The 14,122-nt window shown below is 37.6% G+C and overlaps 1 protein-coding gene across 3 annotated transcripts in view; it reads right to left on the reverse strand.

Annotated features, from left to right (window-relative positions):
* UBE4B (ubiquitination factor E4B) overlaps positions 1-14,122 on the reverse strand; it is a 115,986-nt gene that overhangs the window by 55,584 nt on the left and 46,280 nt on the right. The window contains exons 3-8 of one of the 3 annotated variants that reach the window (XM_045546179.1): positions 13,379-13,514; positions 6,676-6,763; positions 5,575-5,719; positions 2,676-2,904; positions 1,790-2,200; positions 881-1,033 (exon numbers count right to left, since the gene is read on the reverse strand). In XM_045546179.1, coding sequence (XP_045402135.1) covers positions 881-1,033; positions 1,790-2,200; positions 2,676-2,904; positions 5,575-5,719; positions 6,676-6,763; positions 13,379-13,514 — 1,162 coding nt within the window. Of the gene's footprint in view, positions 1-880; positions 1,034-1,789; positions 2,201-2,675; positions 2,905-5,574; positions 5,720-6,675; positions 6,764-8,409; positions 8,487-13,378; positions 13,515-14,122 lie in introns of those variants that run through there. The other 2 variants (XM_045546178.1, XM_045546177.1) reach the window with 2 other exon arrangements.

Consider the following 14,122-nt stretch of genomic DNA (forward strand, 5'->3'; position numbering starts at 1 on the left):
GTTATTTTTCAACAGTGTTGGGGGAAAAATACCAACTTGGTTCAGAGGAAACTTCAATTTAAGAGCAAAATTGTCAAGCAATGACTCAGAGGATGAGAAAGAAAATGCTATTATTTATTTTTTAATTATTATGGGTACATAATAATCGTGTATCTAGAAAAAAGGTGCTACTATATTCTCTTGCTCAAAGTCACCTAGAAAACCCAAGTAGTGTTTTCCACTCAGTTTTCAGGGGTAAACGTTCAGCAACATCCTGAATTGTGTCTTAGCCTCTGTTGTCATTCCAAAGGCTCTTTAAACAAATGGGATCTGACTTCACTGAGGCCCAGGAGGTGCTTAGAGAACTGTTAGATATGAAAGCAGAATCACAGTTATACCAGACAGTATGACCCCATATGCTCTTTAAGGGATTGCCTAGACTGACCCCCCAACACCTCCCTCCCCAAGTCCCAGCCCCTCTCTCATCCCTAAATAGCAGCAATCCATGCAAATGTACTTAAGAAAATATGCCTAACAGTATATGTTGCTTACATTTGGTAGCTCACGACATTCTCATGATAGATAAATGAAAGAATCCTCATTTTATATCTAAAGGTATAAATAAGGGTGAACTTATTGATAACTCATCTTTAATCTGTTTTCATGTTTTTGACAAATGATTTGATGTAAGTTTTCCTCCAAACTTACCAGGCAGCAACTATGCAATTTTTCCTATGCACCACTTTCTCCCATGATAAAGTCTGAACACTTCAGTGCACTCTCTAGCCCACCTCAGACTCTGGCCCATTTGGATTCAAAGCACACCCCTAGTCAGAGCTTACAAAAGTTAGTTCCTAAGCACCTACGCACATGCAGGGGTCAGACTCCATTCCTCTGATACCTGGACCCAAACTGGACACAAGAAAAATCATCACCACCACCACCACCTTCATCATCACCATCACCATCATCATCATCATCTTCTTCATCTTCTTCATCACTACTGTCCCCAGAAAGTGCGAGGAAGAGGAAGGAGAAGGGATTGTCGTACATACTACCACAACAAAAGCAAAAAAGGTCATCAGGGAACAAAGGAAAAACAAGACAAGGAGAAGCTTTTGCAACTGCTGTCTTTTTAAATAAATCTTACACTAACAGTTTTGTCCACTGACATGCAGGAATATAATTCATCTAAATTATAGAAATACATAGGTACATTTGAGAGAAGGGGCCACTGGATTAGTGGAATTCTGATACTGTTTCTTTTTAAGAGGCTGAAATCACGCATGACCAAAACTCAAAGTGTCAAAGCATGAACTGACCCACCCCGCTCACTGGAAGGAAGGACACCAGGCCCTGATTTGCTCCCACAAAGCCCTGGTCTGACCGTATTTCACCTACCACTGTCAACAGGACAAAGAGTCAAAAAGGGTTCCTGTGAGCCCCAACTCTCAAATACAACACTGACCACAGCCTCTGAAATTCACTTGTAATGAGGAACGACATGTGAACTAGATTGCAAAAAACCAAGTTCTTTCTTTTTTTCCTGTAGGAAGGAGGAAGAGTGAGGGGAAGGAAGGGAAGAAAGGGGCTCATGACAGAGCAACCCATACTTTCCAATGTGATCAGAGCCCGGTGGAAGTGTGGAGTTGGGGTGCGTGCTTACCAAACTAGTTAGCCACACAGGTTAATAACCCAAAACAACAAAAATTTAACCGAGGTCAGTGTCACACAGCAGTTCTTCCAAACCGTGTTAATGTCCTTTCCCTGCACTGCAAACACACAAGCAACTCTTCTGCTGAATAAATACCTAGGAGAGATCCTCAGGGAGGAGGGACGTCTGGTCGCGGCACTGGGAGAGGCGGGTGGGAAAGGCGGCCCCATGCTCGTGGGCCTCTGTCTGGAACTGCTGGCAGGCACTGCTTGGGGGCTACTGGTGGGGGCAGGGAGGCTTGGGGAGCCGGACAGAATGGAGATGCCTGAGGACCGTGGGGTGGGAGAAGGTGAGGACCCCCACGGGTGAGTGAGAGTGTAGGGGCGATACCGCGGGGACGAGGGCTGGCTTCCTGCAGCAGTTCCAGAAGCCGCACTCTGAGGACTGAGGAGAGAGGAAGGCGCAGCCGTCTGGCTGGCCGCAAGGGAGGGTGAGGCAAAAGACGGGCTCATCATGGGGACAGAGCTCCAGAAACTGGCGGTGGGAGCAGGACTAGTTTCATAGAGGCTAAATTAGTTGAGAAAAGGAGGAAAGAGGAGAAAATCAAAGAAAAACTTGAGATAACTAACTAAAATGGAAAAAAATCAAGCTTTTAAAGGATAGTATAATCACATTTTCTATCTCCAGGAGTTCAAGCATACAGATCAGATAAGCATCTAAATAATTATAATCTAATTTCTGTACTGATGAGAGGCTGCATTTATAATATGCTAAAGCCTCCTTTACAGAGAATAATGTAGTGCATAAACTGCAATTTGTTTCTAAAATTTAATCTACCAATAGCCTAACCATGGAAAGCCAAAAAAAAAAAAAAATCTTGAAAAGACAATATCACCTCCAATGACTAACCCCACCCCTCCAAATACAATACATGCCACAGTGTGCATGACAGAGATTATTACTGTGAATAAACATTCCCCACTCCTACATCCTTCATGGCTGTTGTACTACCAATTAGATGTGCAAAGAGAAACACACTGACCTAGACAAAGAGCTGGCACCAAAGGAACCCATACTGCAGAACATGGGGCTTGTTCCCGGATTGGAGCCAGTATTGAGTATGAGATTTCTGTCTGGTGACCGAGCTGCTGCTGTAATTGGCCGCGATGTGGCTGTCAGACTGGCAAATGGGTTCTCATCTCTAGTCTGAGTGGACATCATTAGCACTTCCATTAATATCTGGCCGATCAAGTCCTTAAAATCAGAGAACACTGTTGGAAAAGCAGAATAAAGAATGAGTTACACACAGTTCTTCACACACACAGTCCTTCAATAAGCCAAGTTGGACTAAAGCTGTTCAGTGTGGTGTCCTGGATTGGACTCTGATAAATAAACGGATATTAGGGGAAAACCTGGAGAAACCCAAATAAAGTCTGCGTTTATTTAATAGTTATTTCTTAGTTTTGACAAATGCACTATGGTTATGTAAGATGTTAACAGTAGGGGAAACTGGGTGAAATGTATACAAGAACTCCCTGCACTAACTTTGAAACTTTTCTGCAAATCTAAAATTATTTCAAAATACAAACTTTATTTTTAAAAAATTGGGGTGCAATGAGAGTTACTGACACATTATACATTAACTGTAAAAAGAAGCTACTCCCAACCATATAGGTACGTTTATCATACTACAAATGCAATTGAGTTAATATGTCTTAGTCTAGATATGTTTTACACACAATAAAACTATTAAGTCCAAAGTTCAAAAGATTTTATTAAGGGTCCAACAGTTAGTCACCACCTAGCTTTCAGGAACATAGTCTACATCTAGCCTCCTTCTTATTCTTTGCAGCTCCCAACTGATTTACTGTTGGCCTTTAGATACATTTTATTTCATTTTATTTTAATTTTTTAGAGATAGGGTCTTGCTATGTTGCCTAGACTGGTCTCAAACTCCTGGCCTCAGCAATGCTCCTGCCTCAGCCCCTCAAGCAGCTGGGACTACAGCATGCACCACCCTGCCTGGCTGCTAGATACATTTTAAATATCATTAAACAAATAAAAGTTCTAAAACACATTAAATTTTATCTGATTTGCTTATTAAAAACTACCACTTATAATTAGCTGGGCGTGGTAGCACATGCCTATAGTTCCGGAAGGCTGAGGCAGGATGATCACTTTAGCCCAGGAGTTTGAGGTTACAGTGAGCTATGATAATGCCACTGCACTCTAGCCTGGGTGACAGAGTGACACCCTGTCTCAAAAAAAAAAAAAAAAGAAATTACCAATTAAATGTGTAAGACAGATTTGAGAATACTAAGATTTACACTAAGAATAATATATAAGGCCAGCTATAGTGGCTCACACCTGTAATTCCAGCACTTTGGGAGGGTGACGTGGGAGGATCGCCTGAGGCCAGGAGGTTGAAGACCAGCTTGGTCAACATAGCAAGATCCTGTCTCTACAAAAAATTTAAAAAATTAGCTGAGTGTGGCGGCATGCACCTGTATTCCCAGTTACTCAGGAGGCTGAGGCAGGAGGATCACTTCAGCCCAGGAATTCAAGGTTACAGTGAGCTGTGATGGCACCACTGCACTGCAGCCTGGGCAACAGAACGAGATCCTATCTCAAAAAAAAAAAAAAAACAAAAAACACAACAACAACAAAAAAAAATGTGTCAGGGTTTCAAACACATGGTTGCTAAGCTCATCTCTATGACCAGAGTTAATAAGATGCCAGTAAAATCAGATAGAGCCTCCAGGAACGAAGAGGACTTTCTTTTTTTCCCCTTCCCTGAAAGATAGGCAGCAAAGGCAAGGGAAAGGCAATCTCCTTGGTATCATTCATTTAAAATGTACAGATTAAGGGACTATTTTGTGCAAGACACCCCTCTAGTCACTGGGGATACATCAGTGAGAAAACCAGACAAAAGTTGCCACCATCAGGGAGGTCATAGTCCAGCGATATGCAGAGTAACACTCCAGCACATTTCCCCTACCTCTTCTGGATTCCAAATGACTGCAGTAAAGAAAAACAATAGTGCTCTATAATGCTGGTATCTTGCTAAGAGTTTTATTATTTTGTTATAAGTGTGGCTTAGCACAGCCTCTTAAAATAGAATCCTGGAAACACAGCAAAATGTCATTATGTTCTATCTTGCTAAGCAATTTAATCAAACAGATTTACCGCACTGTCTACACACGGTCTGGTGGGCACTTAAAGCAGGTATATGTCATATAGAACACTCTCTCAGGATCCATAAAGACCACCCAGTATACTCTTACGTTATCAGAGGAGCTAATGCTCTCTCTCAGCCCCTTCCTACTGCAAAGGAAAGAACTTCAACCCTGAGACAATGGAGACCAGTTACTTTACATAGTTTTCTTTTGTAGAAATCATGAAAGTAAAAAATAATTTATCAGTAAGATCAGAGGAAAGGCCGGGCGCGGTGGCTCACGCCTGTAATCCTAGCACTCTGGGAGGCCGAGGCAGGAGGATCACTTGAGGTCAGGAGTTCGAGACCAGCCTGAGCAAGAGTGAGACCCTGTCTCTACTAAAAATAGAAAGAAATTATATGGAAAACTAAAATATATACAGAAAAAATTAGCCGGGCATGGTGGTGCATGCCTGTAGTCCCAAAGCCTTGGGAAGCTGAGGCAGGAGGATCACTTGAGCCCAGTTTGAGGTTGCTGTGAGCTAGGCTGACACCACGGCACTCTAGCCTGGACAACAGAGTAAGACTCTGTCTCAATAAAAAAAAAAGATCAGAGGAAAGAAACAAAAGTGACTGAACAGCAGTGCCCTCACCAAGAAGTATCCCTGTAATTAAAAAAATACACCTAAAAGCAAGATAGAGTGCATATGGACAACAGAAAACGAAGATCTTACAGCTCACTTTCCTGTAAGTACTCTGCAATCAGACTGCGGAGCGAGATTCCTACCTTCTTTTGGGTTCTGCTTAAACTGTGCAGAAAGAGAAGAAAGAAAGATGACATCTCTGTCTCGGTCCTTCCAAGAGACACGGAAGATCTTACAGACCAGCTGTAAGGCCTGCTCTTCAGACACTTCTGGGCCTGAGGAAGGTTCCTAGTGAGGAAGAAGATTTGAGTGTTCATTTCAAATAGGAAGTATGACTTAGGCACTAAGGGAAAATTAAACTTGTTACTATGACATCAAAGTTATAACATCTAAGTCTCATGAGCCTACAATACAATCTATGGGGGAGCATAAAGGAGCAAGGGCATTATCAAAAGTTACCAAGGAATAAATGTTACAAATCACAGACATATTTTACTTATTTACTTTTCTAAACTCCAAAGGACCAGGTTAACATTCTAGGTACACAATCAATTTTCCTCCAGGAATTTTCCCAAAATTTAACATTTCTCATTACATTCTACCACGGTTAAAACATCATATATGAAAGAATTTTATACACATTTAAAAACTATACAAATAAAACATTGCACCAATAGGAAGCTACAGTCCAACTTCTAATAATCATTAACATGTGTTGCGAAAGGAGTCCTAACACTTTACTGAAAAGGGGTGCAATTAACTGTATTATGATACCCTAGGTATATGGAACTAAGCTCAGATGATAAGCAAACGTAAAGGCCTTATATTTTCAAAAAGCGTCCACTTCTACTGGATTCTACTACATATTCTTGCTTCAATTCCCAGCCATTTTCCTCTGAATACTGCCAAAGATGTAATCTACTTGCTTAAAAGCAAAAGACCAATAGAAAAAATTCTAATTAGCTCTAAATTAGTTCCTATTACAAATTAAATTTACTGATGAAAGCATGGCCCTATACCAATGATAACTGAGGATTTTTATCAGATAAAAGATTGAATTACTCTTCTTTTAATAGGGGCAATCTGGGCTACCTATTTTTCCTGAAAAGAAAATAAAAGTCACCTGCATAGGATTTCTGGATTTAGGGAGGTCTACTCTAACAGACTCTCCAGATATAAGACATGAGATGGTGTTTATATTACCTGTACTAAAAACTGAGGCCAGGGCTTCCTTGCTTACCAACCTTATCACTGAGGCTCCTTTTTTCTCTTCGATCATTTTCATCAACCTCCATATTTTCAATTCCTGAATCCACATCCACCTGGGACATGCTTTAAGTATAAAAGACAAATAAAACTTTTACATTTTATAAACCCACACAATGTCACAGCTGCTGGTTGAGGAAAAGCTTTAAAAAATCAGTCAAAATCGGTCAGGAAAGCAAAATCATAAAGGTTCATCTTTTTCTTATTAATTTCTAAGAGCTCTTCATAAATTAGGATTTAAGCATTCTATCACACATGTCAGAAATAATTTTCCTAAGTTGTCATTTTCTTGAGCCCACTTTTAAAAAAATCATTAGAGCAGATTCTCTCTCTATGTTATTTTTAAATGATATAAAACTCAATCTGGAGAAAAAGAAAAAAACTCAAGCAGGCCAGGTGTGGTGGCATGTGTCTGTAGTCCCCACTACTCCGGAGGCTGAGGCAGGAGGATCGCTTGAGCCCAGGAATTCCAGGCTGCAGTGAGTTATGACAGCACCTGTGAATAGCCACTGCACTGGGCAAAATTGTGAGACTCCATTTCTAAAAATAAATAAGTACATAGATTTTTTTTTGGCTCCTCAAAATTCAACTTAAAAATAAACTTTTTAATTAAAAAATATTTTGATTTAAAAAATAAAAGAGTCAACCAAAGCTTAACTACAAAAACTGGTTAAGTACATATCATTTCCCCCCATATTAAATAAATAATTGTCCCAGCACCATTTATTGGAAAGTGCACTCTCCTTTTTAAATTATGTAAAATCTATGTCATATGTCCAATTTTCATAAATGTGTGGGTCTATTTCTAGAGACTAATTTCTGTTACGTTAGACAATTTGTCCCTGAGCCAATGATACCACTATACCTTAATTAATAAAACCTCACAAAAAGTCTTAGTATCAGCTAGATCACTGCCTCCACCTTGTTCTTCTACTTCAAGAGTGTCTTCACTATTCTTGAGCCTTTCCACTTCTACACGTACTTAAGAGTCAGCTTGACCTGTTCTTTTAAAAACCCTGTTGGGTCAGCCAGGAAGTTAAAAAAAAAAGAAAAAGAAAAAAAAAAAAAAGAGAAGAAAAAGACAAAAACCAAAACCTTGTTGGGATTTTGACTAGCATTTCCTTGACTCTAGAGATCAAATTGTGGAGAAATAACATCATTATGTTATTGAGTCTATCACTTTCCAAGTATTTAGATCTTTTTTAGAAGTCTTTAAATAAACTTTATAATTTTCTCCACAAAAATCTTACACTTCATTTACTAAATTTATTCCTAGGTACCATATAGTTTTTAATGAAATTGTGAATGGTGCCTTTTAAAAAATAGTTTTCTAATTTTTTGTTGTTGGCACATAGTAACGTTTAAATATATACCTCTTATAAGCAACCTGTTTACTTATACATGGAGTTAACTACATAAATAATCAATTTACCTCCAAATAATAATAGTTGTTTCTTCCACTCCAGTCCTGTCTTGTTTTGCTGCACTGGGTAGGACTCCCATGTTGAATAGAACCAGGAATAGTAGTCACCCTTCTTATTCCTGATTTTACAGAAAGTGACTCTAACTTCTTACCCCCAAATATGAGAGCTGCTGCAATTTTTTGTTAGATGTCCTTTATATTAGTCAGAATAAGATAGGCTAAGGTGTCTTAACACACATACTCTGAAATCTTAGAGGCTTAACACTATAAGGGTTTATTTCTTGCTTACGCAAAGTCTGATGAGAGTGAAGCATCCTTACTCCATCTTTAATCTATGCCATCTGCAATACACAGCCTCCAAGGTCACTGGAGCAAGAGAAGAGAGGGATGGAGGAGGAACATCGGCTCAACTGCCTTCACCTAAAAGTGACATATGTCACTCCCATTCATAGCCTACTGGACAGAACTAGTCACTTGGCCCCAATCTAACTGCAGTGGAGACTGGGAAGTGTAGGGAAACATGTGGGATATTTGGTAAACTCTGTCTCTGCCATACTTTATAAGGATACTCCTTTCTGTTCTTATTTGCTAAGATTTTTATCATGAATCAGTGTGGAATTTTATCAAGCTTTTGCAGCTACCAACATTATAAGGATTTTTCTCTTTACTATATAACATGGTAGATGACATTTACAGATTTTCTAATGTCAATACACCCTTGTATTCCTAAGATAAACCCAAACTGATCTCAATATATTTGTCATATTTATCATATTATACCATTTTTAAGTAAACTTTCAATTGAAATACGTGTTCAGAAATGTGCAGAGATATGTCTGGCTGAATGTACTTTCACGAAGTAAACATACTAATGTGATTAGCACCAAGATCAGAAATAGAACATTACCAATACTCCAAAAGCTCCCTTTGCAACCTCTGCAATCACTACTATTCTGGCCCACAGTAACTACTGTCTTGGCATCTAACCCCACAGATTAGTTTTGCCTGTTTCTGATGCGTTGTGGGATTTGATTTGTCAGTACTTATGATTTTTGCAAATATGTTCATGAATATGCATACCATGTAATTAATTTTCCTCTTCTATATTATTCTTGTCTGGTTTTAATATTAAAGTCCTATTAGCCTCATAAGTTGAGTAGAAGTGTTCCCTATTTTTTTTAATTATTTAGAAAAATTAGTATAAAAATTGAATGGTGGAATTACGTACAAAATCATAAAGCAGGGTGTTTTCTTGGAAAATTTTAAAATACTGATTCAATTTACCTCATGGTGTTTGATTATTTGGATTTTCTCTTTTTTCTTGAGTCAATTTTGGGGAGAATTATATTTTTCTAAGAATTTGATTTTTGTCCAAATTTTCAAATTTGTGGGTACTTTGCATATTTATACTTGTCATGGAATTTGCTCCTTCAATAAGAAATATTACCAAGTGCCCATTCTGTGCAGGCATTGTTCTAGGTGTCTGAGATCAATGAACAAAAGGTACTAAAAAATCCCTCCCTCACAGAGATTACATCCTAGTTAAAGGGCAAAAGAGAATAAACAACAAATATAATCAAAAGGAAAGCATACTGTATATTAAATGATAATGGCTATGGAAAAATGAAAGAAAAGGCTGGGTGTGGTGGTTCACATTTGTAATTCCAGCACTTTGGGATGCCAAGGTGTAAGGATCGCTTGAGGCCAAGAGTTCGAGACCAGCCAGGGCAACATAGCAACATTCTGTCTCTAAAAAAAAATAATCATAATTTTTTTTTAATTCAAAGAAAAAAAAGCAGGAAAAAGGCAATTAAGGGTATGGTACTTTCCATTTTAAGTGGAGTAGGCCTCCTTGTGAAACAACACATGGACAAAGGCAGGAAGGAGGTCAGCCATGTCCAGGGAGGAGCATTCCAGAAAAGGGTTTTCATTATTCATATTCCTTTATTACTTTTCTCTTTTTCCTTATTTTTAATATGTTTAAAGCTTCATATTTTCCTCTAAGAATCATTTTAGCTACAATGCACAAATTTTGATATGTATGTTTGTTCAGTTCTAGATACTTTCAAATTTCTATTATGATTTCTTTTTTGACCTTTATTTAAAAGTATGCTTTTTTAAAAATATCAAAATGTATAAGGGTTTTTCTTAAGCTCTATTATTAATTTTCTAACCTGATATACTAGTCAGAAAACATGATCTTTATGATTTTGACTTCTAAAACTTTTTGATTGATATTAGAAAAGAATGTACCTTCTCCAATTGTAGGGCTCACAGTTCTGTATCTTTCAATTAGATCAAGTTTGTTAGCTGTGTTTGTCTATATGCTTAATGTTTATTCTCCTTGATCTATTGATAGCTGAAAAGGATGTGTTAAAAATCTTCCGAGTATATGTCAGTTTCTTCTTGTAGTTCTATCAATATTTGCTTTATTACATGTTGATCTTATATTACTAAGTACCTATACATTTTGAAACTATTAAATCCTACTAGTAAGCTAAATATTTATCATTATATAAAGCTTATTTCTAATAATACTTTCTGCCTTAAAGTCTAATTATTAACGTTTGCCCCAATTTTCTTCTATTTAGTATTTTCCTATTTTCTTTTGCTTTTCCTTTCAATCTTTCTCTACCCTAATGTTTTAGGTATGCCTTCTGTAAACAAATATAAAGCTGGGTTCTGTTTTGTTTTTCATCCAGCCCATGATATTTAACTGTGACTTACTGTGATTACCAATCTATTTTGACTTTTGTAAACCTTACTTTGTATTATTTGTACCTTTTAAAAATTTTATTTCTTTTTTTCCTTTCTTTGAATTGACTTAAGTTCCCTCTACCCTCACTCTCCACCTTGTGCCATATTTTTCCTTTTGGAAAATATATTTCATTTCTATTCTTGTAATGGTTACTCTTGAAACTTCAGCAAGTACTCTTAACTCAAAATCTAAAAGTCAGCCAGTATCTTTACCCTTTCCCCAAGTATTCATAGTACAAGGACCTGAGAACACTTGCTCTAATCACACCCCTGCTGTCTGCTACTGTTGTTCAGTATTTCAGATCTATTTGATTTTTTTACTCCTCTCTCCCATTGTCATTTTATACACTATACTGTTTTTCACATCAGTGTTTGTTTACACGTACTACCTGTTTAATACTTTCTTCACTTATTTTCCTTTTTGTATCTCAGACATTAGTCCTGAGATCATTCTCCTTCATAAACATTTGTTAGAAGTTGCGGTCTTCTAGAGGCAGACTAACAAGGTGTTTCTTGTTTGTTTGAATCTATAAATGCCTTCATTTACCCTATAAAAGACAGTTTCACAGGAGTATACAACTCCCAAATGAGTTACTTTCTTCCCGCATTTAGCGCTATTACTCTGCCATCCTCTGGCTTCCATCATTGAGAAACTAAACTTTCATTTCTTTTGTAGATAATCTCATTTCTCTCTGGCTGCTTTAAAGGTCTTTGTCATTGGTATTCTGCAATTTCACTATAAAGTGTCTAGGTAAGACTTTCTCTTTGTTTATCCTGCTTGGGATTCATTGGGCTTCCTAAATCTGAGGATTCACATCATTAAGCAACTCTAAAAAAACATTCAGCCGTTTATCTTTTTGATAATGGCTTCTAAAGCAGGAGAGGAAACAATATGGAATAAGAGTGAAGGGAAGGAATCTTTCTCCATCTTTATTCTCTATTCTCCTTTTGACATTTTAGATATATGTTAGACCTCTGTCTTCTATAAATCTTATATCTTTTATATTTTTCATCTCTTTTTCCCTTTGTGGTACATTCTGGGTAATTTTTTCAGCTTTTTCAATCTGTCAATTCTCTCTTCAGCTATGTGTAACACACTATTTAGCTCTTACACCAAGTTTTTGATTTGAATTATCTTTCCACTTCTAGAAATTCTATTTGGTGGTTTTTCTTTTTTCGAGATGGGGTCTCACTATGTTGTCCAGGCTGGCCTCAAATTCCTGGGCTCAAGCCATCCTCCTACCTCAGCCTCCTGAGTAGCTAGGACTATAAGTGCACACCACCACGCCTGGCTACTATTTGGTTCTTTTTCAAATATGCTTGGTTGTTTTTATAGTCACTTGCACCTTATTCATATTTTCAATTCCCTTTTTAATTTAAGAATACAAATTTTATATCCTGTATCTGATAATTCCAACATCCAAAAAATCTTTGGGAGAATAATTCTGTTGTTATTCATTCTGGTGACTGCTATCATCATGACTTGCTTTCTAGTATGTTTTGTGATTTTTGACTATGAGCTCATATTTCTTGGAACTTAGGAAATTCTCTGAAGATGATTTGTGTTAGCTTCTGCTAGATGCTAAAGGCACTATAGGCCTGGGTTCATTATATGTATGTGACAATTCTTAGCTTACGGCTTTCAGACTACACCAATAGTGTAAACCTAGGTCCTAAACGCACACAAAAGTCACCAAGTGGCCATGAAATACCTGAGCTGGCTTGATTTGTTAAAAATACCTCTACACACAGCAAAGGTAATGAGAACATAATTATTTTTCCTCTATGGGTTAGATCATTTTCTGCTTGCCCTTTTGCCTGAGAGTGTGGTCCTTCCTGAATTCTTGCCTCATGTGGTGATCTCTGATCTGGTTCCTCACCCCGGTCCCACCAAGTGCTGAGGCTCCACACCAGTGCTCCCAACCCTTTCCACACCATGAAACCCAGGAAATTATATTTGTCTGGCCCACTGACATGGACAGAGGGGGTTGCTTGAGCACAGACAGGTGCTAGGGGTCTGGCTTGCCCAAAGATTAAAGGAACCAACACCTCAGCCACTCTATCCCCTGTTTATGGTGCACCTGATGCACAGGAAGGCTCTGTCTTTGGACATCCCAATCCTTATGGAGCCAACAGGCTATTTGGGTTACCTGTCAGAAACCATCCAAACTTTAAATTTCACTAATCAGTAAAACTTGAAAAAATTTTTAGGGACAGACGTTAAGTTTGCCAACTTTATATTTACAAAATGAGGACATTAAAAAAGTTTTTTTTACCACTATGCCATTATTTCATAAAAGACATTTAAGATCAAACGAAAGTATGAAGAACATTTCAGAATAATACAATGACCTTTAAATTTAATGACTTTGGCTTTAATTTGCTAAGGACTGGCATGGTCTCTGCTTGGCATTTGAGACTACTGGACTAGAGATTAAAGCAAATGGATCTTTCTTTTTCCATAAATAAAATAGCAGATTAGAAAACTGGCTTCACTTTACCTTTTTTCACAAGAGACACTATCGATATCCATGCTCTGGGAACGTGAGAGAGACTGAGATTGTGTTTCAAGGCTATTAGAGGGCGAGCTGCTGAGAGAACTGACTCCTTCACTGCTCTGGCTTCGATGGGCTACTCCTAAAAGAAAACATGTGAAAGATTAAGCCCCATGTGAAATAATGTTAAAGCTATTTGTAATGGCAAAAGTAAACATGAACAATCTGCAGTCATACCATCATGATATTCTGCAACTGAGGAACTTCTATCAGAAGTTTACCTACTTTAAACCAAAGTTATGTGTTTTATACATTCTAAAATTATAAAAACAAAACTTAAGAACAATTAATGTTATAAAAGGAATCATTCTATTCAAAATTCTGAAATTTACATGGATCTTGACAATGAACTAAGCTAAAGAGTTAGCATTCATAAAAAATACAAAGTATACTGGTATTTTATTTAGCCAATACCTAGTCACACCCCTCAACACTAATTTAAAATGAACAGACTCTATTCCATAGAGCAGACTGATATTTTTTCAGCAGCTAATTTCCTGGCAAAAACATTTTGCTCTTGTGAATAAACACAAATAAAATGAAACGTCAAACCTGTAAAGAAAAACAACGGTATCTAAAATGTTAGGATAAGAAAATTAGAAACCCAAATTAGAAAATCACTTGGATCTTCTCATGTATAATTCAGAGGATTCCTTTCCTTAGTGTGAAAGGGAGAACTGTGCAGAGTCA

The sequence above is a fragment of the Lemur catta genome, chromosome 3 (genome assembly GCF_020740605.2).
Source record: "Lemur catta isolate mLemCat1 chromosome 3, mLemCat1.pri, whole genome shotgun sequence".
NCBI lineage: Eukaryota > Metazoa > Chordata > Mammalia > Primates > Lemuridae > Lemur > Lemur catta.